This window comes from Engraulis encrasicolus, chromosome 3, assembly GCF_034702125.1.
Source record: "Engraulis encrasicolus isolate BLACKSEA-1 chromosome 3, IST_EnEncr_1.0, whole genome shotgun sequence".
NCBI lineage: Eukaryota > Metazoa > Chordata > Actinopteri > Clupeiformes > Engraulidae > Engraulis > Engraulis encrasicolus.
This window is the reverse complement of record NC_085859.1, coordinates 49,799,591-49,825,856: the sequence shown is the minus strand read 5'-3', so window position 1 is coordinate 49,825,856 and position 26,266 is coordinate 49,799,591. Positions and strand designations below refer to the sequence as shown.

The 26,266-nt window shown below is 42.8% G+C and overlaps 2 protein-coding genes across 4 annotated transcripts; one reads left to right on the top strand and one right to left on the bottom strand.

Annotated features, from left to right (window-relative positions):
• Positions 1-435: 435 nt before the first annotated feature.
• Positions 436-11,604, bottom strand: usp39 (ubiquitin specific peptidase 39). The gene is made up of 13 exons (XM_063195648.1): positions 11,409-11,604; positions 10,535-10,613; positions 10,310-10,404; positions 10,003-10,139; positions 8,255-8,407; positions 7,513-7,738; positions 5,320-5,394; positions 5,110-5,177; positions 3,283-3,471; positions 2,580-2,722; positions 1,997-2,132; positions 1,225-1,311; positions 436-612 (listed from the first exon to the last, which is right to left on the bottom strand). Exons 1-13 carry the CDS (start codon positions 11,455-11,457, stop codon positions 562-564), a joined length of 1,488 nt encoding a protein of 495 aa, XP_063051718.1. The 5' UTR covers positions 11,458-11,604; the 3' UTR covers positions 436-561.
• A 62-nt stretch (positions 11,605-11,666) lies between these two features.
• On the top strand, positions 11,667-15,795 carry c3h2orf68 (chromosome 3 C2orf68 homolog). 3 transcript variants are annotated; one of them, XM_063195650.1, is made up of 5 exons: positions 11,667-11,757; positions 11,946-12,058; positions 12,542-12,657; positions 13,009-13,157; positions 13,861-15,795. In XM_063195650.1, exons 2-5 carry the CDS (start codon positions 11,952-11,954, stop codon positions 13,981-13,983), a joined length of 495 nt encoding a protein of 164 aa, XP_063051720.1. In that variant the 5' UTR covers positions 11,667-11,757; positions 11,946-11,951; the 3' UTR covers positions 13,984-15,795. The 3 variants fall into 3 exon arrangements, with proteins under 3 accessions (XP_063051720.1, XP_063051719.1, XP_063051721.1); XM_063195649.1 differs by having other exon boundaries at positions 11,740-12,058; XM_063195651.1 differs by lacking the exons at positions 11,667-11,757; positions 11,946-12,058 and adding an exon at positions 12,069-12,280.
• Positions 15,796-26,266: the final 10,471 nt, after the last annotated feature.

Here is a 26,266-nt window from a genome sequence, read left to right as displayed (position 1 = left end):
TATTTGCCATTTAGGTCAGTAGCTTGTCGTCTTGTCGTTAAGTAGGCTATGCTAGCGGTCAACAGCAGCTCTGCATGCTTTGACAAGAGGTCTCTGGACCCCAGTTTGGGAACCACTATAAACTGTTATTTGCACGACCGTAACACCAGGTCGCGCACAGAAGGATAAGCTTGTTTGTCTCTTCGATTTCCGTAGCTTCCAAAATATTGTGGCCTAACTGGCACCACCATCGCTCGTGTAAATAATATGGTAATATAAAGGCTACAAGAACACTGCTGTTTTTTGATGGAGGTGATAAAAAGGTGACTAATGAATTAAGCAACATGTTTGAATGAAATAACACACAATTGTTTATAGACAATTTAAAATATTGCACAATACATTTAACACAATCAATTTCAAAACTTCAGCCACCAAAGAAGAAGAATTTTTTTTTAAAGTTTTGTTTTGTTGTTTTTGTTTTATTACACTATACTGACATGAACATAATGATAAAAAACAACCAAGGAATTCTGTAGCATACACACAGTCAGGAAACATGATGAAGGCAGCCTCTCGTCCTCAGGCCCCATTGTGGCTGTCATCATCTTCACTCTCCCTCCTCTTCCAAATCTGAAGACCCAATTACACACACACACACACACACACACACACACACACACACACACACACACACACACACACACACACACACACACACACACACACACAGGACAAACAGGATTGCCAGATGTGACTTGTAATTTCCAGCCTAAAAATACAAAAAAAATTTTTTATAAAAAAACCCTCACAAAATCCCACCCAATCTCAACCGAATTCTGTTGATTTCTATGGCCATATATGTACAAAAAAAACGTGCACAAAGGCCTTTTTTACCCCTAGACAGCCATCCTAAACAGCCCAATTGGGCAGGAAACCGCCCAATCTGGCAGCTGTGGAGATGAGCCACTGGCGGCCGATTCCCTCTCCTCTGAAAAAAATGACATCATAACAATATCGCTATGACCTACACTATTCGGTGATAAAGACTTGGTCATTACCATTTCGGGTAACAGCAAGCTCATAATAGTTAAGTGGCTCTGCACAAACGACAAACGTACCTGCATGTAAGCTTAAGACATGTATGTACCTGTATGTAAGCTTCATAAACAACACATACCTTTAAGCTTGGCCTAGCAGCGAGGCATGTACCTGTATATAAGCTTCATAAGCAACAACACGTACCTGGATGTAAGCTTCAGACAGCGTGATCATCTGGGGGAGAATATCCGTCACCTGCAGATCTTGCAGCTCATACCATTTCCCTGTGCCCTGTAACACACACAACACAACGTGTAGAGTCAACATGTGGTGCTAGACTGAAGCACTACACAAATGTTTCAAGAAACAGAAAAGACCTTTGTCTTCCATGTCAGTTTTCCTTCATAAAGCACACATAACCCTGCTCTTAAGCATTTAACAAAAGATGATTTAAAAAAAAAAAGTCTGTTTTTCCTCCTGGGTCTAGAAATACACACAGATGCATCAGCACCTCCTTGTCTTACTGGGTCTATACAAATACATATGCTACCTTCTCCTTGTTTGTAAGTGGCTTTGGATAAAAGCATCTGCTAAACAGGGGAGGTCCTAGGTGTGATCTGACCGGGCAATTACATTATATCAGCAGTTATAAGCGGATTTTTTCTGCTATATTTTATCTACTGGGGAACCGGGCCGTGGTGGAGGCGGAACACCGGAGGGAGTGTTGCCCCGGGCGATAATATATAATATCATGTAATGTATAATACATAATGTATAATATCATGCAATGGCGCATGTGAACTAAATGTCATGTAATGTAAATGTAAAATAATGTAATGTAATAATTGTATGTGATGCAGTGATCCGTAGTGTAATATAATAGTTTAGTGTGGTGTAATGTAAAATAATGTAATGTTATGTGGCGTAGTGTGCTGTAATGTAATGCAATGTAATGTGCTGTGCTGTAATAATATACATGATGCAGCACGTGGATCCTGTAGGCTCCCTCGGTGGGTTTCCCATCATGCACCACGTTGGCGATGAGGTCATAGGTCGTCCTCTTCTCCGTGGCCTGGGCCTCCTCTGTCAGGTACTCACGCAGGTCCACACTCCTACATGGATGAACGGACAGACAGACAGATAAACACAAACACGCACACACACCCACCCACGCAATCACAAATCAAGCGTTAAAGAGGCTCTATGTAGGAATAAAAGTTTAATTAATCATTGTCCCGATTCTGCCGATGCTTATTTGAGTCAGTAGTAAGTCAACGATGACTATCGCGACCACTTTCACGGTCCACTGTCAGAAAACCCCTAATGTAACTTTTGGCAAAGTGACCCGCTACGAGTGTCTCAGATGGATGGTCATTCAGGCAGCATTACCCTCTGAACAAAGGTGACAGTGATAACACGCATTGAATAAATACACGGGGGATAGGCAACAAAAAGTCTAGTGTCTACGTCTATGCTTTTTCCTAACAGAAACAGACGAAGAAAGAGGGACAGAGACAGAGACAGAGAAACACGGAAATGGGGTGTGTGATTTGACTAACGTGATGGGGAAGTTGACGATGGTGCCGTTCTTCTCGATGAAGAAGTTGTTCTTGTTGAACCTCTTGATGTAGAAGAGGAGGTAGGGGGGCAGCCGCGTCAGCTGGAACTTCTTCAGGAAGTTCTCCTTGTAGGTACGGTACTCCTGGCAAACACACACACACACACCACGTTTAGAGATGTCAATAGTAACAGCAGAAGTACAAAAAGAAGAGTATTCAGTGCGGTGTGTTTTTTTTAACTTTTAGTAGCAAAATGGTTCCTGATTCCGGAAAAAACTCCTTATAATTGTGTCTTCCTTATCAATGGTCTCTGACAACATGCCTGACATGTCACATGTTTATATTACATCACAATCAGTGGTGGAGAGGCATTGGTCAGGATGTTGAACAGGGCAACCTGTGTGTGTGTGTGTGTGTGTGTGTGTGTGTGTGTGTGTGTGTGTGTGTGTGTGTGTGTGTGTGTGTGTGTGATTGCTATGCAATTTGTTTCCAGCACTATTTGGATCTGTAATGCTGCCCTACTGATGAGATCCAAATAAAAGTATTTAACTGTGTGTGTATGCGCACACGTGTGTGTGTGTGTGTGTGTGTGTGTGTGCGTGTGTGTGTGTGTTTGAGTGTGTGCAGGTGTGTATGTCTGCGCACGCGTGTCTGTGCGTGTGCGCATGTGTGTGTGTGTGGTGTCTGTGCACACACGTGTTACCTTCTCCGTGTTGCCGTTGAACTTGGTGAGGATGTTGAAGAGGGGGACCTGTGGGATGATGAGCTGCTCCTTCTCGTCCTTGTAGAGGGGAGCCGTGGGGAGGTCCAGCGTCAGGTAGAGGAACGGAGCCTCGCTCATCACCTCCTGGTAGTCCTCCGTCTCCAGGAGCACCTCCTTCTCCTCCTGGGTCTAGAAATACACACAGATGCATCAGCACCTCCTTCTCCTCCTGGGTCTAGAAATACACACAGATGCATCAGCACCTCCTTGTCTTACTGGGTCTATACAAATACATACAGATACACACACACACATAGATACATAAGCACCTCCTTCTACTCTCGGGTCTAGAAATGAGTCAATGACGTTTTATTAGTAGCACACGTTAGGGTGGTGCAACCACAGCCCTTATAGAACAGCCTTGCCACTCACTATTATTAAGCCCCATTGTACCTGTAGTTCTATGGTTTTTGGCTGCAGTTCCAATGAGTTCTCCACTTGTCGCGCATCGGAGATCAGAATGAATGGGACCCAATGGAGCTAGATGCTAAAAATCTTAATTTCCACCCAGGTCTCATCAACAAAGCTCAGATTTGAATGTCGTTCTGGAGACTTCAATAAGGGTTTCACTCAACAGTTTAATAAAAAAGCACATATGTCCGTTTGATTTGGTTACAGGAGGTGTTTTTGTTGCTCACTACTCGCTAGCATTTTGCTAAGGATGTGACGTCATAGACACTTTAAAATCACTTTTTAAGCATATGCGTGGCTCAAAAGATCTAAACTCAGCAGTGGGTATTTTCTATATATAGTCTTTCGAAAGCAACATCCGAATTACACGAGAAAAAACATATACTGAGACAAAGGCACCATGAGGGGTTTTGCTCCATACGACTCCATTCATTCTGGTCTCCGGGCCACCACATGGATAAGGGTGGAACTGCCCCCACAGCTCTAAATCTGCCATAGAACTAATACAAACCTGCCTCGTTTCGGATACCGGAAATACACCGTGAAACCAACCAGTGACGTATCTGGACTTATAGAATCTGTGGTGCAACCACAGCTAGGGAACTATCTAAGAAGCATGTTCATTGTTATTACCAATTTCTAATTGATTTATGGGCATTAGCTGTGGTTGTACCACCTGGCACCTGAGCCCAAAACAATTTAATTGGCCCTTTTACACACAGAAATAACATAAGCACCTCTGTGTCCTCCTGCTGCGTCTATAAACACACACACATACAGATACATAAGCACCTCTTTCTACTCCTGGGTCTATAAATACACACACATAACAGTGTTTCCCCAAACTTTTATGTCTTGTCCTGCCATGAGCAACCTTTCACTAATGCTCTGTATTAGCCTGGGAATCCCCATGCTGCCTGGTGTGCTCGTTTTTAATCTGAAGTACATGGAAACCAGGGCTGAAATATTTTCATGAGTTTAGGAACACAGCCATAGAAGGGCAGAAAGGGACACATCTACCTCAATCTCAGTGTGACCATGCAACATACAATATATTTGTTATTGCACATGTGCTCGTGTACCCCTGGTTGGCAATCACTGCATATATATAAGCACCTCTTTCTCCTCCTGCGTCCATACAAATACACACATGCATGCATACACTTCTCCTCTTACATCTTACATTATTATGGATACACAGAGACGGGTACATAAGCATCTGTGTGTGTGTGTGTGTGTGTGTGTGTGTGTGTGTGTGTGTGTGTGTGTGTGTGTGTGTGTGTGTGTGTGTGTGTGTGTGTGTGTGTGTGTGTGTGTGTGTGTGTGTGTGTGTGTGTGTGTGTGTGTGTGTCTCACCAGATCAGGATGAGGCAGCTTCTTAGAGAAGATCCTCATGGAGCCCTGGAAGACCTTTGTGATGATGGCTGACAGAAACACAGATACCAGACATTTTAATATACACACAAATATCCACTCACATTATATTACACACCGTAATGTTTAACTTAAGGTGTAGGTAGAAGAAAAACACAACTACCACCCTCCCCAACACACACACAGACTCACATGGTTTCTTCTTGGTGCCTCCCAGAGCCCCATGCAGAGCATTGAGGAACCAGGACAGGAAGTCAACAGCATCCCCTGGTGGACCAAACACAATATGACACAAGCTGAGACGTGACACAAAGTTCTTTGAGATAAACATTATATAACATTTAATTACACGTCAGGTCAAAACTAGGCCTGTGTAGCCTTCGACTGCTTAAGGTATATCCCCGAAATGCGACGCTTCCAGTCCCCCATCATTCCTACCACTCCCGTCCACCTTTTCATAAATGTATATGATAAATACAAAATATAAAAGAAATATATTTAATATCTATACATAGATCAATGACGTGCATAGGCTTAAAACCAAACGACTATTGTAAAAATGAAGCAAAAAAAATGGGGCAAATAGTAACACTGTTTTAATGGTTCACTATTACAGTGGATCTACCACATTAGGTAAGCTTACAGTGTAATAACCAGTGTAACAATATGTAATACCATGTAATACCAGTGTAACACCATGTACCGTACCAATTGTGTACTTACATCAAGTATGTGTGTAAGTGGTATTACATGGTATTGCTGTAACACTGGTATTACGCTAGTATTATATGGTATTAAATATTGATGTTACACTGGTTATTACACTGTACCTAATATGGTAGATTCACTGAAATGGTGAACCATTAAAATAAGGTGTTACCGAGGAAATCAATCCACCCAGTCAGAAGTTATGGGCCAAATGAAAATTCTGCCATTTTGAAAGTGTTGACCTCCAAGCTCCAATCAGTTCATGAACCTATCCTAGAGCATTCACACACAAAATCTGGGACAAATCCATCCACCCGGTCAGAAGTTATGGACCAAACAAAAATTTGGCCATCTTGAATTCAGCCATCTTGAAAGTGTTGACCTCCAAACTCGAATCAGTTCATTAACCTACCCTTGAGCATTCACACACCAAATCTGGGACAAATCCATCCACCTGGTCAGAAGTTATGGGCCAAACAAAAATTCGGCCATCTTGAATTCGGCCAACTTGAAAGTGTTGACCTCTTAACTCTAGGCCATGTCTCAAATGCCGCACTTGTGCACTTCGGGCACTGTTTTTCAGTGCCTAGGGCGCTCACGCTGAAAATTTCAGTTGAGCCAGTGCACTGAAAGTGACAGGAAGATCCCCTAACAATGGCGGAAAAATGCAGTGCTTGAATGATGAACACTGCACGCACTAAACGGCGGCCATGTTGACAATGACATGGAGGAAATGTGGCATTCAGTTCAGTAGAAGAGTTTGGTCAACAGTCTCCTAATTCTGTAAGTAATGTTGATGGGACACCAACCTTTTCATGCCAACCAAAGTATTGTATGTGTGATTGTTGTCCTTTGGGGGGTGAAGGACATGGAAATACAAGCACCAGACGCTGTGCATTGTAAACAGTAGCCAACTCATATTTTGTCGAGCTAATGCCATGCTCAGCCATCACTTCCAGCGAGGGCACAGTGCATAGTGCTCACATTTTTCCACAACACTATGCACTAAAGACCTCAGTGCACTGTGTGCACTATGCACTGACTATCAGTGCACTGACAAAAGTGTGTCATTTGAGACACAGTTCATGAACCTACCCTAGAGCATTCACACACCCAATCTGGGACAAATCCAACCATCCGTTCAAAAGTTATCGCGTTAACACGAAAGACCTAACGCGGCGGACGCGCACGCAAAACCATTACATCCCTGACGCTCCGCGTTTCGGGGATATAATAAGAATTAATAGATTAGAACTGATGTATGCAAAAAATAATATTCAAAATGTAAAAAACCATAAAACAAAAATCAAACAAACAAGAGCTGTACAAAATATAACTGACAGAATAGAGGAAAAAAACATTGCACTTCGAGAACATCTTCTTCATTTGAGAATAGTGAAAATGTAATATTGCACAATAACATATTTATTGATATTTCCTTTGTGTTGACTGTACCCGGGTTGGTGATCTGGAACATTACATGATAACACTCTTATTGATGTTTCATTTGAGTTGGCTCTTACCCTGCTTGGTGATCTGTAATATCAGAAGGTTGCAGGTTTTGAATCTCACCTTTACCTCCCCCTACACCTCCATCACACCCTGGTTGAGAAACACTGCTCTATACAACTTGGGCGCAACAATATCCTTGCTTCACGTAAAACATTTTGAGCGTACCCTGTTTGGTGATCTGGAAGTTCTTCTTGGAGCAGAGCACCACGGCCTGAAGCATCTCGTGCGGGGAGACGTGGGCCTTGAAGTTGCGCGGGTTCCACAGCTTGCGCATCAGCTCCCCGAAGCGCTGCACCAGCAGGAACATGATGTCACCGGGCGGCCGGCGAATCCCACGGTAGTTCTCCTCCTCCAGGAAGTAGTTCCTCAGGGGAGGCACGTTGGACAGGGCCTAGAGAGAGATGGGGGGAGAGAGAGGCACGTTAGATAAGGTCGTAGAAAGAGAGAGAGAGAGAGAGAAAGAGAGAGAGAGAGAGAGAGAGAGAGAGAGAGAGAGAGAGAGAGAGGCATATTAGATAAGTTCCAAGAGAGAGAGAGGGGGGGCATGTTAGATAAGGTCCTAGAGAGAGAGAGAGAGAGAGAGAGAGAGAGAGAGAGAGAGAGAGAGAGAGAGAGAGAGAGAGAGACAGAGAGAGAGAGAGAGAGAGAGAACGAGAGAGAGAACGAGAGCGGCATATTAGACAGGGCCTAGACAGAGAAAGAGAGAAGGCGCATCATTTGATTTGGAGAGAGAGACAGAGAGAGAGAGCAGGAGCCAAATAGAGCAAGAGAGACAAAGAGAGAGAGCAGGAGCCAAATAGAGCAAGAGAGACAAAGAGTGTCAGAGAGAGAGAGAGAGATCAAGAAAGCGATAGAAAAATGCTTTGTGTGTGTGTGTGTGTGTGTGTGTGTGTGTGTGTGTACGCACATGTAGCACCACGTTGGCGTAGTCGTTAGCCTTGATGTTGTTGAGTCCCACAATGCCCGGTAGGTAGGTGGTGCCGTCGTAGGCTCGGTACAGGCGACCCTGCTTATCCAGGCCGTTGATGTGCTGACGGGTGAAGGTGGGCTTCAGCACATACTGCAGACAGACAGACAGACAGAACATGAGTGTGTAACTAACGGAGTGCACGTGTGTGGCTTTCAATAGTGTGTGTGTGTGACGTGTGTGTGTGTGAGTGTGTGTGTGTGTGTGTGTGTGTGTGTATGTGTATGTGTGTGTGTAAACATCTAGTCTCTACTGTGCTTTAGCACTTGCGTGTTCCATGAACTGTTGAGTTATGCCGTCTTGTCTCATTGTGTACCATGTAATGTGCATGGCTGAAAGTCCAATAAAACTCATTTGAACACTTACAGTAAGAGAAGGGCACATCATAGAGACATGAACTGACACAATAATACAGATTACAGACCACAGATGTCTCTGTTGTGGGTATTGCTGCAAATGCAAATGTGCAGTTATTTGTTAATTCCTCTATGATAATGAACCGTAATATCCTCTATTCAGGAGTCTAACTCATCTACGGCTGGGGTGTCAAACTCATTTCAGTTCAGGGGCCACATACAGCCAATTTGATCTCCAGTGGACCGGACCAGTAACGCAATGCTGCACATTTCTGCTTCATATCAGAAATCACTTTGCTAGTCAAGCATCGGGAGGTGGATGTCAACAGGCATATCAGGAGCATCAACTGTAAATGGGGAGCAAAAAAGGCAAACTCATTCTCAAGTGCTGATGTAGAACCTCAAGTCTCAGACAACTGCAGCAACGTAGTAATGGGCAAGAGATTTTTTTTTCCTTTTTGGCATTCGTAGTTCTTTTTTCCTCAACAAGTCTGGGGTCGAATTAATCCATGTGGCGGGCAGCATCCTTATGTCTGACTAGCCTGGAAAATCCCATCCTGCTTTGCACAATTACTCTGATCTGACAGAATGGCAACTACCCTAAGCGAGGGAGCCTAAGCTAGGAAGCCAATCAGAGGGGGGGGGACTGCAGTTTTTTTTGACTCATGGAGGTAGTATAAGAACTGGAGAGAGTGAATAAGTGAATTCCGCCAAAATTGAACGAAATTTTCAGCTGCAAAGATGGAGTTTCCTGGAGCTCATTTCCGACGCCAGTTTACTCAGCCAATTACGTGCCACGTTACTGACTGAAGTAAGGTTGACCAGAAAGCTATATGGAAGATTGGCATTGGATGCATGGAGGAATTATAAGGTGCTCTTATAAGTCTGATGAAGAGCGACTAGCTCGAAAGCGCTCACTTGAAAGAAATTTAAAAAAGCAATACGGGAGCAGTGTGCGGACATTCATCTTTGTTTCTACGGTATTATAAGGTGCCCAACCACAGACCTACATAGGTCTGTGTGCCCAACACTAAACTCGCGCACCCACCAATCATCATTGAGCAAAGTGGCGTCGGAAATGAGCGAATTTGTGAAAATGGCGACGAGGAAGTGCCTTGCTTATCGGCGAAGCTAACCAGCCAAATCCTGACGCCCTGGGGTTTGACTAGATACAACAGACACGATTGACATGAACAGTCATGGGCAATCGTAAACCACACCTTTCCTCCCAGAAATTACATAGGTAGCCTCCAGACTATTTCACTTGTGAGATCGTCTGGTGTTAAACCAGGCAAATGTTTGGCACCCCTGATCTACAGCATGTGAACTTACCGTAATGTCCTCTAGTGAGGAGTCGATGATCTCATAGTTGTCCGGAAGGCAGTAAAATTTGAGGGTGTGCAGATTTAGGAATACGTGGTGGGCGAACTGGACACTGTGCGTGTAGGCATGAGACTTCTGTCCTCGCCCTGTAAGCATATACATTCACAATAGTAAAGCAACATACTTCATTTATATTCCTGCATTCAGTTAACACATACTTTCCCATTACAACACTATTCGGGGCTCATATAAATTATTATTATTTTTATTATTAATAAAAAGGCGCAAACAATAAGTATCACAGGTGAAAACTTACCCTGGAAATATTTCCCACAAACGAGGCAGGCGTAAACATTGATGTGTGACAAGGAGATGGAGCACAGCTTCTCAAAGTCAAAGTCCAGAACACTCCTGCAACAACACAACAATTGTCCATATGTGTACATCTGAAGTGGAAGGACACTTAATTGTTATTTATGTAAACAATGTGTTTTATCCTCCACTTTATTAAAATTGGTAGAGATACATGTTGTATGTTTACCTATTAATTGTGTCAAGATATGGACAGTGGCGACTTCTCTTGTCCTCGCCATCATGCGTTCGAGCCACCTTTACAGGTACTGTAGAACAACAAACAGGGCATACTGTACACATCATAGGTAATTACATAGCAAAGCCATCTTCATAACACAGACCTGCAGACACACAACTGTGCATAACACATGGATGTAACGGCGGCTTATAGCTCTATTGCAGTTTAAATGAGCCGACACTTCCTTCCTTACCCAGCCTCATATCTGTGATCCAGCTTTACCATGTTGTTGAGAAGTTCTCTCATTAGCAACTAAGCTAACGTTACAAACTTCAATCTAAGCGTATATTTAGTCCACTACTGTAGGTATAAGCAGGCTGACAAAGGCTGCCCCTGTCGTTGTCCAGAATAAACATGCATTATTTGCCAAATAAACCAATTACAATCTAGCCTACATCACTATCTTTTACTTTGTAGTCTCCAGCTTTAACCCCACAATAACATTGACAGGGCATACAGACTGAGACTCCCAACGGAGTTCGCTCCCGGACGTGCGGTCCCCGGTGTTTCTATCACTCCCGGACTTGCGGTCCCCACCCGATTATAGTTCACGTATTATCATATACTGCCACATACAAGCAATTTAGGGTTAGGTTTAGGGTTAGGGTTAGGGTTAGGTTTAGGGTTAGGGTTAAGGTTAGGGTTAGGTTTAGGGTTAGGGTTAAGGTTAGGGTTAGAAACAAAAAACTAACATCAACAAGATAACTGGCTCCGTAATATGGCGGTGGTACCGTTAGTCTGGCTAGTGGGAGCGAGATGAAATGGGAGTGTAATGAGATGGGAGCGTGAATCTGGGAATCCATTGACAGTTTTTTTTTGTTACCTTCATCTTCATCGTCGTCTATTTCACGTTCTCGCTTTATGGTAGCCATCCTCTATATATCACGTACTGTCTACTGCAGTTACTAATCAATACGGCTACAAACACATGTGTAAATGTTCAAAAATATCACAGAAATGATTTGTATGGCAGAGAGCACACCGAATCTCCCGGTTACGACGTCTTTACGACACCTAAAGGAACAACTAAAACCTTACCCAGAGTTCCTTTCACAGCTAGCGGAAGCGGCAGTAAAACACTATTTGAAAACTACATTTCGTCGATAACGGTGTATTTATTCGCTTAAAAGGCGAATTGTAAGGTTCGGTACATTAGGACAAAGTATGTTGAGGTACATACCATAGATTGTACTAGTGCAAATGAAGAGATACTCTCTGTGTGAGCTTTGTTGGCCATCAATTTATTTTAAAGGTTTTAGAAACACAACCACAACAAGCCAATGATGCGATGGTTGAGCTTGGAAGAACGCTTTAATGATACATATTTTTATTCTTAATGTGACTGTTTATTTGAGCAAAGGTCACAATGGAGGTTTTACAAGACGCAGAAGAGCACGCACTGAGTAAACCAGGGGGTCGTCTGGACATGACTCACGGCTTCCTACACCACATCAGGCGAAACCAGATCGCAAGGTAAAGTTTGCCCACCCCCGTGTGCATTTGAAGCTCTTCAGCTCAAGTTCCACTTTCCATTACATAAGTCAATATGGCCCTACGGCACGAAAGAGGACCTAGAACCCGAAATTGACAGTTTCCTGCACTCCCAGTTGTTCCCCACTTTCCCCAGCTGTATGCCAAGTGACGCAAGCGCACACGGTTCTTGTGAATGAGCGTTGACGCAGGGCCTTGCCAAAAGTAAGGCCAAAGACTGACGATTACACGCTCAGCTGGTTTAGTTGTGAGCATTTGTTTATTTTTTTAAGATGAGACCATGTACATATCATGTATCGCATTTTCGTGCGCGCGTGTGTGTGTATGTGTGCGCGCGCGCGCATGTAGAGGGCGTCAATCACAATCATGTTTGGCAAAATAATACACACATCATCATCCCCTGCATCTAGCGTTTGCCAGTGGGGCAGGTTGCCATCTCTGATTGTTCCTGTTTGTCCTTTGCAGGGATGACTATGACAAAAAGGTGAAACAAGCAAAAGAAAAGCAACGGCGCAGGCACACCAACACCCCCTGTCGCCCACGGCGCCCAGACCAACAGGTGTATCACCCACGGCACCGGAGTAAGTCTTTTTTTCTGCGGAGTGTGAGCCAGTGGCCCTCTTTATATTTAGGCTGTATCCCACTCGTGTCGGATGTCAAAGCCATGTTTATTATCATATGGGGGTGTTGTGACATATTCTTCAATCATGCCCATGGTGGTCTAGGTTCAAGTCTGGCCCTGGTCATCTCTTATCCCATCTCTCTCTCTCTCTCTCTCTCTCTCTCTCTCTCTCTCTCTCTCTCTCTCTCTCTCTCTCTCATTTCCTGTCTACTCTCACATTGTCCTACCACAATAAAAGCATAAAAAGCTCAAAACAAATACACATAATACAGTTATAAATGTTATTTAAACTGTTGGTGTGTGTGCACAGACGGTGAGCCAAGCGAAGCGGGAGATGAGTGGCAGGACAACGAGAGCGGAGACAGCAGCGTGGAGCAGGAGAGCGGCTCGACCTCGCACCTCTTCTGGCTCGACTACCAGGCAGACAGCGGACATGTCACCTCCTTCATCGTCTGCAAGGTCTGGACACACACACACACACACGCACACACACACACCGGGGCGTAGCAGCACATTTTCAGCCCTATGTACAATCAGCTCCAGTGCCCCCAGTGTAGCTCTGCTACAAAAACATTGATCCATGCAAGGCAGACCCAATGGGATTGTTTCAATAATTACATGGGTCAATGATGTTTTTGTAGCGGCAGATGGACGGAGAGACTGGATAATACTCCTAGAATCTCTCTTTGAGATGTCTTTGAGATGAAAAGGAGATGGAGCTTGCAGTAGTGGGCTGAGAGAAAATGTGTTTTGGGGGAGGCAGTCCCCACCTGTATTGCAGTAATTTTTGGCCCCTGTGTAGCTGTGTTTGTAATGACTTTCTTTCTTGGCTGTGGTGGGGGCCGGGTCAATGAGACTTTTTGGACAGGGCTCAGACGTCAGGTGGTACAACCACCGCTAATGCCCATAAATGTGTAGGGTAATTGGTAATTAAAGTACTGCAATGAAGCTGCTTCTCTGAAAATCCACCAAAAAACCCATTAAATCCATACAATTGTGGCAGTAGCTGTGGTTGCACCACCCTGACGCGGGCTACTACTAAAACGTGATTGACCAGGCCATAGAGTTTACAGTACCCAAAAACACAAAAGACAGAGAGAGGGGGATACGGTCAAATATAACTTATTTGCTTTTTACTTAATTTTGTTTTTCTAATGATCAGGAGGACAATCCAGAGAGTGTGGTGGAGCGAGTGGCAGAGGAGAACGTTCTAGACTCAGCCATGAAGACGGTTCTGCTAGCACGCATCCGTAAGGAGATGGACAAGCGGCGGAACAAGCGCTGAGCAGAACGGAACCACGCTTGGGGAAAGAACATGCGCAACTCAATTTCAAAACCAAACACAGAACTGATGGTGGACCATAGTGGTATTAGACAGAGGAGAGGGGTGTATAGGCATAGGCGTGATCAGGAGAATGAAGGAGTGGTGGAGGAAGAAGAGGAGGACAAGTGTGGATCTGTGAAGAAGAGATGAGAGTTAAGTGGTGGAGAGAAAGTAAGGGGAGAAGTGTGGATATATGAAGTGGAGATGAGAGTTCAGTGGTGGAGGAAGAGGGAGAGGAGAAGTGTGAACATACCGTATGAAGAGGTGCAGAGGGGCCAGCTCAGGTGTTCTGCACTCCTCGAGGACAGAGGAGCGAATCGGGCAAGGATCCTACCTAGTCCAGCCACAGGACAGCACTTACGTACAGGAAGTCAGAGGGTGCAAGTCAATCGCCTAAATTTGCATCCTTCCCTCTATTATCTGACCTTGTGACTTGTTGTCAACTTGGGTTGGGTCAGTTAGTTTTATGTTGGACATTAGTTTAACATTAAAACAAACATGATATATCTGAATAATAATCCTTTTTGTCAAACCAACTTTAAAACAGATGGATATCCTCATGTGCCACAAGGCATTTTTTCCTGCCAGATAAATCACGTTTGTATTTCGAATATCAATGTATGATATAAAACTGACTTTACTCAAGTCGACACCAAGGAACGTGATTGGAGGAGGATGGAGGAAAGGGTGTGAGTTTGAGGAAATGACTTGTACCTACAAAGTCGAGACCCACAGGGGTCAGAGGTCATGCCCTCTAATGAACAGCCATGCTGATCTATACACACACACACACACACAATGGTCATCCTTTTATTATCCATACACATCTAAACAATAATGTCTGGTTGGCCTGTTTTTCTTTTTACTGTGATCAACAATAACTGGAACTAAGAGTTGTGTCTGTCTGTGGTTTCAAGAAGTACAAGAAGTACCCTTGTGTTCTGTTTGCTTGCTTGTTTGTGCTCTGGAGCAGCAGTGGTGTCATGTTTTTAGTTTGAGAAATGTGCTTAAAGTCAGAGCAGATGCATGTACAGTATGTATGTGTGACCAGTTACTCTTTGTGTAAGCAGATGTACACGCAGGTACATGCGGATGCAAGGAGTTAGATGCTCACCTTACTTGCGCATCGCCATGTCAGTCAGTCAAATGTTGATATTGCTCCATCCTCCTGTTTTCTTTAAATGTCATGTGAAAAACATTTTCATTTAATTACCTCAGCAAAGATGTTTTTTTTATGGAGATTTTTTCCTGTCTGCTGAGTTGACCCAGAAATGACCTTTGTCACCAGGCAAAGTGGTGAGGTAAACCTTTGCCCTCCTTTCCCTTCCCGTATTGTATGACCTTACGACGTGAGGCTATTAGTCATCACTGATCAGAGTTTTTATTCAATATCTTGCAAAAACATAATTCAAGGGTCGTTCTCTCATTTGCAATCAGGATGTTGAATGGGGCAAAGTCCCCTTGAAGTTGCTTTGCACTGGTTGACAGCAGGTAAACTGTACTTTCTGCCCAGAGGCAGGGAGACACTGATGCAAGTTGACAGAGGGCACAGGGAAGGATGGAAGGGCAAAGGTTAGCTTGTACCCAAGGTGATGCATGCCAGGAGGAAGCCATTCAATGTTGAAAAGGGAAGGCTGAAATCTGAAGCAAAAGGGTTGAATCATATTTTATGTTCACCTTCGGAGGCTCTTAAAGATGTCCTTGGTGCACATCTCATGTATGTTTGTGTATTTTCAGTTTGTTGTTTATTAAAAAGAAAAGTTTTTACTTATAGATTTGCATTTGTTATTCTCTGGTGGTTGCAGTTGTCTTAATTGCCTGAACTGCTATTACCTTAGCAAAAAGTAGTATACTTTAAGTTAATTATTTTAGGTATACTTCAAGGTGCACTGTTAGAGTACCGGTATCCAAAATTATCAAACTAATGTGCAAACTCTATTCTGTAGTAAACGTTTTAAGTTTATTTAGCTCGTCACAAAAATACAGCGAAATGCAAGTAAGGAGCGACACAGCCTATTGGCTGAAGTGTTGCTTGTGACCCACCCAGCAAGACGGCTGGCTATCTTCCCAAAAAGACTCTTGTCAAAAATACTGAATCAAACAAAGATATCGCAAACCACGCCCACTCAATGAAAAAGCGTGTGCTCAAGTTGGGTCTCCTAAGGGGGCGTTGTCCCCTACTTCTTCTTCTCTTTTTGAGGTGTTTGCGCAAGACGTGCGCTACCGCCATCTACAGCGCTAAGGGGACTTCATTGATTCTCAACCTCAGGACTCCGAAGGTCTCCTAACCGAAGGTCTCCTAAAGGGACGTTCACCCGACATAAAGTGGATACCGGAAAGGAAACAAAATGACGCTTCTTGGTTACATCCACTTTCTTTGCTCTTGTCCTCCCAACAAACTGTTCCCCTCCCACCTGGTCGCTCCTTCTTCTGATGACTGCCTCTCCACCCCAGCCTCTCGCACCTCGGCTTTTGGGCTGGCTTACAGCCAAATCAGGTCAGTGATTGGTGTCTGAACTCAGCCAATGGGTTTTTCCTCGCCCCCTGCGTTCACCACAGACTTCCCCCATTGAGTCTGCTAAATTGGTACAACTTGGTACAACAAGTGCACTAGTAACCACTTCAAGTGCACTAGTAAGCTGCTTTTGAAATTATGATCCAAACATGCGTATCATTCATTCGAATTGTGTAAGGAGTGGGCTGTAGGACACTTCAATGATATTTTATTGTTGGTACAGGTGAAGCAAAAGAATACTGAAGCTAATTGAATGCCTTTGAAGTATATTTGAAGGCATTTCATTGCAGTCTCTTAACAAAATGTAGTAGCCTATACTTGAAGTTCATTATACAGTATTATATAACTAACTGGAAAGCAGGTTATTATATACATTTTGATTCTATAAAAGTTCACAATATTAAGTATTTAAAATATATTTAAAAGGTATTATTAAAGTATACTTACAGCATACTCACAAGTACATACATTTAATTAGCAATCTTAATGGGCAATCATGGGTAAGCGGTTAGGGTATTAGACTTGTAGCCCAAAAGTTGCTGATTCGACTCCCCACCTGCCAGGTTGGTGGGGGGGTGTAATTAACCAGTGCTCTCCCCCATCCTCTTCCATGACTGAGGTACCCTGACCATGGTGCCATCCCGCTGCACTGCTCCCTTTTGGGCTCCATTGGGGGCTGCCCCCTTGCACGGGTGAGGCATAAATGTAATTTCGTAATTTCAGTGTTCACTTGTGGACTGCTGTGTCACAATGACAATGGGAGATGGAGTTTCCCAGCCAGATTTTCAATTCACTTTAATCCAAGGCATTCTACAGTTATTTTGGTTGGTACAGATTCACTTACAACTACTTATAAGAATGTTAGCAATTCAGATTACATTCACATTACATACACAATTCAGATCATTTCAATTGGTTCAGGTGAGATTTGAACCAGCAATTCACAGACTTACAGACCCTCTCCCAAACCTCTCGGCCGCATGCCCACTAGCAGGTCAAACTGTATCCAATATGCCGGAATTGGAGACTGCTTATACAGTAGTTTTGTAGCCTGGTAAACCAGCGCCACCCGCTGGGCGCCGACATTTTTCAGCTGCGGGTGGTCTCACTCCGGTCTCACATTTAGGCTGGTTTATCAGGCTAGTAGTTTTGAGGAAGTGGTTCAAATTCAAAAGCTTCCATTGATTGTGTTCTGGTATTGGAGGCAACTAACATAACATACTGAAGGACATCTCCAGTCAGTCTTGAATGGGATTGTGGCACATGGGAGTGGTGGTACTCCGACTGAGCTTGAAGAGGGTCAAGTCCGCCTGTTGAAAGTTCTAATCCCACACTTACCATCCTTCATCCTTGTTTTATCTAAGTGCGCTTGAGCAAGGCACGTAAATCACCCCACATTCTTACAGGGCCTATAATCAATACTCTGTACCTAAAATAACGAAGTAGCTTTGGATTAAAGTGTCAGCTACGTGTAATGTAATGTTCTTTGTTTATTGACAGTTGGAAAACACTCACAACATTGAGCGCCAACATCATACGATAACTACAGCAACTCAAATATCACACATGCTTACACAGCAACATTACAGCACACAATGAATAGTACATAATGAATACAGTGATATCTTATTAACTTTAAATGGAAATTATGGTGTTGAGTTGAACATGCCCATCATACATTGTATCACATAACTGGATTATACATACTGTATCTGTGTTACGTTTCCACATATCTGCATTATACGGTTTGTACAGGTTGTGGTGTAGGTTCACTTAATACAGTCCCACCACATTCTTGTTGCCCCAGTACAAGAGGCACAAAAGAAAACATAAAAAAATGAGAAGGAAAAACAAAATACAAACTGAAAAGGAAAAAAGAAAGAAAGGAAAGGACAGAGCAGAACACCTTGAGGGCATATACACACATGCATTTTCATATGAATGCAAGCTAAATGAACAATGCAACAAGATCTAAGTCTTTGCGACAAGGATGAGGGTGACAAGAGCCTCAGTGAACAGTTTTAAAGCAGCACAAACCCAGGGTAGAGGGTGCCCTTGAACTTAGTCTTAGTGAACTTATCCAGCGTAGCTTACCCTTTCCCCTTTAGACATATGGATGGATTCGCCTGTGGTAATCTGATAGAGATGGGAAATGGTGAGCTTTTTTCATTATTTGTGAAGCAGATGAGTTTTTTTCATTATTTGTGTGTTCGTGATGAGAGAGATGGAGAGAGTGCATGACAGAGAGGATTTCCTCTCTAGTAAATGGTTCCTCCACCATAGTCTTGACTTGAGACACTAATATATATTATAACTGTTTCCCAATGTCAAGTGTTCTTGCCTTGCTTGGACGTGAAACACCCAGTGATTGGATTCTCTGCGGTGTTCACCAAAGAGTATCCAATCACAGAATCCAATCACTGGGCGTTTCACATCCTAGCAAGGCTAGAACACTTGACATTGGGAAACAGTCAACTGAGACAGAGAAACCATTGCTTTGTATTAGTTATTAAAACCATTAAAGGCCCTGTGAAATGTAATAGTAGTGTATAACAGTATTTTAATGACTGTTGGGTCAAAGATGTTTTTTGGGCTCAGACATCAGGTGGCGCAACGTCATCTAAATGAACTAGGCCTGTGCAGTCGCCTTCGACTGCTTAAGGTATATCCCCGAAACGCAACGCTTCCAGTCCCCCATCATTCCTACCACTCCCGTCCACCTTTTCATAAACGTATATGATAAATACAAAATATAAAAGAAATATATAAAATATCTATACAAAGATCAATGACGTGCATAGGCTTAAAACCAAATGACTATTGTGAAAATGAAACAGAAAAATGGGGCAAATGGTAACACTGTTTTAATGTTTTACTATTACAGTGGGTCTACCACATTAGGTACAGTGTAATAACCAGTGTAACAATATTTAATACCTTGTAATACCAGTGTAACACCATGTACCAATTTGTACAGCATGTATTTGTGTGTAAGTGGTATTACATGGCATTGCATATTGTTACACTGGTTATTACACTGTACCTAATATGGTAGATTCACTGAAATGGTGAACCATTAAAATAAGGTGTTACCGGGCAAATCAATCTACCCAGTCAGAAGTTATGGGCCAAATGAAAATTCCGCCATTTTGAGAGTGTTGACCTCCACACTCGAATCAGTTCATGAACCTACCCTAGAGCATTGACACACCAAATCTGGGACAAATCCATCCAACTGGTCAGAAGTTATGGGCCAAACAAATATTCGGCCATCTTGAATTCAGCCATCTTGAAAGTGTTGACCTCCAAACTCAAATCAGTTCATGAACCTACCCTAGAGCATTCACACACCAAATCTGGGATAAATCCATCCACCCGGTCAGTAGTTATGGGCCAAACAAAAATTCGGCCATCTTGAATTCAGCCATCTTGAAAGTGTTGACCTTCAAACTCGAATCAGTGCATGAACCTACCCTAGAGCATTCACACACCAAATCTGGGACAAATCCATCCACCCGGTCAGAAGTTATGGGCCAAACAAAAATTTGGCCATCTTGAATTTGACCATCTTGAAAGTGTTGACCTCCAAACTCGAATCAGTTCATGAACCTACCCTAGAGCATTCACCCAAAAAATCTGGGACAAATCCAAACATCCGTTCAAAAGTTATCGCGTTAACACGAAAGACCTTAAGCGGCGGCGGCGGCGGCGCACGCAAAACCATTACATCCCCGACGCTCCGCGTTTCGGGGATATAATTAGTAATTGGTGGTTGATATGCTCCAATGAATATGGTCCACTGAAAGCTAGTCCACTGAAAGTAGACACACATAAAAAATCCATACAATAGTGGCACTGGCTGTCGTTGCGTATTTATGGGGCTACATGAAGAGTATGACCCACCTCGTACTGTAAGATCCTCCATTAGTGAGACCGCAGCCTTACTGACATCCATGACCACCTGCTGATGCTTGTCTTCACATTCGCAACGCCACATGATTTGACAGTCATGCTGGGTAATTTTGCTGAACCGGGTAGAGTGCTGACCGATGGGATAGTCTACAATCAACAAAAAGAGACACAATGCCTGCTACTCTGTAGACAACCTTGATTGGGATTGAAGGCATCTCTATATTTCCCCTAATTTCATACATAACATTTCAATGCCCATGTATTGTTTTTTCCGTGTTTGAATAACTCTCTCTTAGTTTGTAAGTGTATTTGCCATTAGGCCTCAATAGGGGATATTTTTGAATCACTAGTGTTGATTGCTATTGGATAAGACTACTGAACGAGACATCATTCAATGTTAGATTAGATTATACTTTATTATCATGTAAGCATAAAAATAGCATTTGGTCTCACAGGGTAAAAAACATATGAACACAGATAGACACAAATAGACAAAAACACACATACAAATGCTGCATTACAGAACTTAATTATGCTTCCAAAGCATAGTTTTTATACATATACCATTCTTTTAATTTATTATTTTATTTTTTATTATTGCTTCAACAAAGAATGCGCAATTTTGTTGTGCCCGTCAATGACAAATAAAAGATATTGCGTATTGTATTGTATTGTATTGTATATTACACTGTACCTAATGTGGTAGATCCACTGTAATAGTGAACCATTAAAATAAAGTGTAACCGGAATTTTTTGTTATGAAGACAGAACACTGCATCAATTTTAGGTCAACTTTAGTCTAACTCTGAGGTTTTGAAATCTAACAACTTAGCTGCAGTTACCTTGAGGAAATGGATGTGGCGCTCTGTGTGAAAGCTGGCCCAGCTCAGCTTCTCTCCTCTTCAAATCAGCTATCTCCTGCTTCAGGTGTCTTGAGAGCTCTTCAGCCCGACTCACCTCAGCCTCCTCTTGGACTCTGATCAAGTTAATCACCCCACAGTGCTTACTCTTAATGTAGCGCATCATGTGATTAAAAATCCTGTCGGTGTCCTCCACAGCTGACTGTACAGAGCTCTGTTAGGGAGGCAAGACAAAAAGGCAGCGGAGAGAGGCATGGATGGATTACGGCTCAGGCCTACCCGGCCCAGGCCGACAGGCCCGAGAGCCAAGGGGGCCCTTGAGCCCAAGCCTCCATGCTACGAAAAACACTCCATTGTTGGCCTATATGTATTTTCAAATTTTATAGGGGGACAAATCCCTGAACCTCCAACAATAAAGCTCTCAAACTAATGACCTGGTTTTACCTGTCCAAAAGTGGCAATTGGACAGGTATGTTGGAATGTGTGGCACTGCCTGGGTTTTAGAAGGTCTCACCTTGAGAGTCTTCACAGCCTTCTTCAGCTCCTGCAGCTCCTTCACTCTGTCCTGGATTACACACTGGTATCTCCACTGAGCCTCTCTCCACTCCCTCTGTAAGACAAAAGCAAACATGACTTAGAAAGCTTTCAATTCACTGATCAAAAAGTCCTATATAACTTGAAGTTTGTTGACATGTTAGCAGGTCAAGTAGGAGTAGCCTTCTTGTAGTTTGTATGTATTACATACTCTGGTTGTAAGTTTAACAGCAGATACCTAATGAGTACCTATTGAGGGCATTTACTTTTCTTTTACTTCTTTAGCCACGATATCAGAGATTCTAGGAGTTATGTTTATCAATTAGGGTGCCTCAGCAAGGCTGAAATCGGTTAGATTCATCTTTGCAAACGGCGCGTCTCTGATCTCACATACAAAGTTACCTTGGGCCAAAACTTGTTTCCTAATGTTCTGACAACACTCCCGAATGCTGAGGACAGTTTCTTTAGAGAAGGGCAATGCTCCAGCCACTCAGCTTGGCCAATCAAGCTGTGGATGGAGGACCACCAGATCAATACCCTGATGGTCAGCCCAAACTCCAGGCCCGAACCCCCTTGAAAACCTCTGGAATGTGATGAAGAGGAAGCTGGATGGTCACAAGCCATCAACCCATCAAGCCATCAACCAGCAACTTGAATTCTTGCACCAGGCCATGAAGTCATCCAAGAACAATGTGAAGGAGTAATGCAACGCATACCAAAACGCATGAAAGCTGTGACTACAAATCTAAATATTGATTTCTGAATTCTTCCTAAGTTAATACATTACTATTATGTTGTTTTAAAGTTAATATCATCTTGTTTTCTTGGCCTTTTTTGAGATTTGGAAACATTGCATCTTATGTGTTATTTTGACCATTTTGAGATTTTCTGCAAATAAATGATCTAAATGACAATATTTTCTTTCGAAATTCGGAGGAAATGTTGTCGGTAATTTATAGAATGCAATGTCAACGTTTGTTTTACTCAAACCCATACCTAGTCTTGTGATGTGATGTTATGTGTATGTCCTGTCTTAAGCCAGTGTTGCTGAGGGATGCAAAAATAATTTCAGTGAAAACTGACAATTAAGTCTAATCGTATCGTATAAATAACAAAAAGCAGGTCTCAATTCTTGCCACGGCTGTATTTTTCACCATTTTTTCCTGAAGGCTCAATAACCTAAACTTTTTGAAGATATCGTAGGCTACATTTTACATGCTTTATGCCTCTATTTGCATTTTATTTTACATTCTTGTAAGAAAACGAATTAATTTGACAATACACAACTAGACCATAAATTATAATACTAATTTGCACATTCCCACAAGGTGTTTGGGTGATCTGATATTAAAATGGCATTGAAAATGATTGTTAAGACTGTGATCTTATTCCTTCAATGGTCGTTGCCTTTTGAGAAAGTGTGTACTGTCTGGAAGAACAAAGCACCAAGACATTTGGAAGGCCTTATCAGAGCACAAGCACTGCAATAGAATGATGATCAACTTTGAGGGATTTCTGTGTAGATGTTGGGAATCTTGGGGGATATCTACAGCAAACAACAGTTTTCTGCAAACTACATCTTTGTGTACCAGCATGCCATAAGACCTATACCCTATTGCCTATAACAGTGGTTCTTAACCTGGGGTGCGGGCACCCCCTGGGCGTGCACCAGTGGCGGTTTTGGGGGGTATGATGTTGGTAAGCACAAATTCTGTAACCAAGCCAAACTAGTGGGGTCTCCCCCAGATGAGATTTTTAAAAAATAAAAACGCTCCTAAATTGTGAATTTTGACCTCTTCAGACAGCTCCCTAGGCTACTAAGTCATTCTACCACGTTGCATTTGACATCCTTCACTCCACGACTTGAAAATACAATCCAAATGTTCGCGTTGCATCTTACAGCAATGCATTTAACAGAAAAACACATCACTGACGGTCATCATTCCAGAAAGGGTTCTTATTCGTACTATGTAGAACTAATAAATTAAGTCAAGAGTGGCCACCAGCATGCCGTTGCGACCAGGGTACACTCACTGTAGCCTACACGAGAGCTGCTAAAAACTTGCGTAGGCCTGCCGTTAACTTGAAAACAGGCTACGGGAAAGACAGACACCAGTGAAGTGAACCCATGTATGGATGAGCGAGTGAACCCGTTCCTAAGCCTAAGCTTCATCAACAACCAAACATGTTACAGCGGACAAATATAACCTTACCTTAAAATGCTGTCTTGACCGCAGAAATCCCAAACTTTCACTTAATCCAAACGTTTTCGAAATTATTATCCACATTCCCGTTTGTAGTCCATGTGATGTCATAGCTAATCAAGAAAAGCATATTGTGCTGCCGTTTAGCTATTCTCAACTAACTGACGGTGTGTGGTTCATCTGCATATTATTCATTCGTTTCTTCTTGATATGTCCCAAAATTCTACTCCATGATTTGTCCACATCCAAAACACAAACGTTTCTTGAAAACTTTGATTGCAGTTCAAATGTGTTGTCAGCAGGGCTCTAAATTAACACACGCCAACACGCCAAACACGGGTGAAAATTAATTTTGGCTAGTAGAAAAAAATACCTACCCGCCAATTTGGCTAGTAGCGCTCGAGTACAGTAACTTATGAACGGTAAACCGCTGCTCTGACGAACGTTATACGGCAAGATTTCCTACATTACCCACGGACACTAGCGTCACGACGTAGCCTCCCACCGTGGGCTTTCCAGTGCATCGAGCGTCAACTCCATGCTGTTGCGCGCGCCAGGATTGAAAACATTTCAGACGACCAGCCTTCTGTCAGCTAAGCTGCGCTGACAGGCAGCTCTCCTCCTATGCTCTCGTCGCTTTCGCTACAACCTTTTTAACGTCACTACTGCTATTATTACTATATGAACCTTGCTTTAACAGGCTGCATTTTTGAAGCAGCGAGGCCCTGACCGTTTCAATAACAGGATTTACGCAGATTATGCATAGCGCTACTTCTGTTGTGTAGACTATGTTTTGTGCGAGTGATGAGAATGTGGCGGGGGTTAGAGCAAGGTTCTGTGTGTTGGTGAATGCTAGTAGAAATTGTAAATAGTGACGTTAAAAATGAGTGGTTGTGGAACGAAATAGCGACCAGGGCAGAGGAGGAGAGCCGACTGTCAGAGTAGTGTGACCGTAGCTGTCAGTTCAGTTGTCTTCTGAAATGTTCAGAGTCCTGGCGCAACTAAGTTGGAAAGCCCACGCCATCGGAAAGAAAAAAAGCAACCAACGACGAAGCTGTGGAAGTAACAAAGGAAGCGAAGATTCCCGAGATATCATTTACTTTTAATTAAACTAGGCTTCTTGTCATTTTGTTGCGCATGGTAGAGAAGAGCTCCTCCTCTCTCCTCTGCTTTTCCTCTCATCTCTTCTCCTTCCTTGGGGTGTGCGTATGTGAGGTTTTGTAGTGTTTGGCTCTGTGATTGGTTACTGTATGTTAAAGGTCTGTTATGTGAGTGGCTTGTGTGATGTGATTCAGCTGTTTTCAGATGAATTGAACAAAAATTAATCAAATTAATTAGGATAAGTAATGAAAGTAAAAAATAAAGCATAAGTTAAAAAATAACGAAAAAATATATAGCCTATAATATGCTTATTATGTAGGCATATAGTAGTCTATGCAGGCCTATAGTGTATCTGTGTTGTAGAAACAGTTGGACAAAATGACCATTTAATTAGAAAAAAAAATAACTAGCCTAATGCATAGTTTATTTTGGCGAGATTAAAAAAAATGGCTAGTTGAACTTCTATTTGGCTGGTAAGAAAAAATGTCCACTAGCCAAATTGGCTGGTGGTGGAAAAAGTTAATTTAGAGCCCTGGATGTCAGTCTTCGAGATTATCATAAAAGCAACTGGCTTCAGTAAAAAATGTAAACATCACGTCTGCCTGAGCACTACTTCCTGAATCCAATGTAAACGTAAGGTGTCAGATCGAGTTATGATTCATCAACTCATCTGTCAATCATATTTTCCGGTGCGCTATTGGTATGAGCACAATCAAAATGTGCTTCAAAACGTGGCGGGGCATCGGCGGAAAGCCAATTAAAAAACAGATTCTCTGCCATTGACTCCAAGTCATTTAGAATTTGTGCTTCATTTGCTGTAGTAACGTGTTTCACCATCGCTGTTAAACATTGTTTCTCGATAGCCAATGTGGTGTCGCTGTTTAACCAGTTTTATAAGAACCGCCAGTAGCAGACAACACAGACAGCTGAATCACGTCAACAGGATGAAGGGTTTAAATTCGGATGTCGCGTTTGTCGCTTTTATATTGGTAAGCCGTGCTTCAAGTGCTTGAACCGCCTCTGGCGTGCACCAAAGATTCCAGGGGGTGCGTGGAATTTTGTTTGTGTTGACATTGTGACCAAACTTCTGCTAGCGAACATTATAATAAGGCCAAAAT

Bases quoted from the DNA above. Each gene is read 5' to 3' on its own strand.
- usp39 (XM_063195648.1), bottom strand. From the start codon at position 11,457: ATGGCTACCATAAAGCGAGAACGTGAAATAGACGACGATGAAGATGAA. The intron at 10,140-10,309 runs GTAAGTTTTCAC...ATATGCTTACAG, and splicing joins TTGTGGGAAATATTTCCAGG to GGCGAGGACAGAAGTCTCAT. The intron at 5,178-5,319 runs GTGAGTCTGTGT...TGTTTCTGTCAG, and splicing joins AGGCACCAAGAAGAAACCAT to CCATCATCACAAAGGTCTTC.
- c3h2orf68 (XM_063195650.1), top strand. From the start codon at position 11,952: ATGGAGGTTTTACAAGACGCAGAAGAGCACGCACTGAGTAAACCAGGG. The intron at 12,059-12,541 runs GTAAAGTTTGCC...TGTCCTTTGCAG, and splicing joins AGGCGAAACCAGATCGCAAG to GGATGACTATGACAAAAAGG. The intron at 13,158-13,860 runs GTCTGGACACAC...TCTAATGATCAG, and splicing joins CCTCCTTCATCGTCTGCAAG to GAGGACAATCCAGAGAGTGT.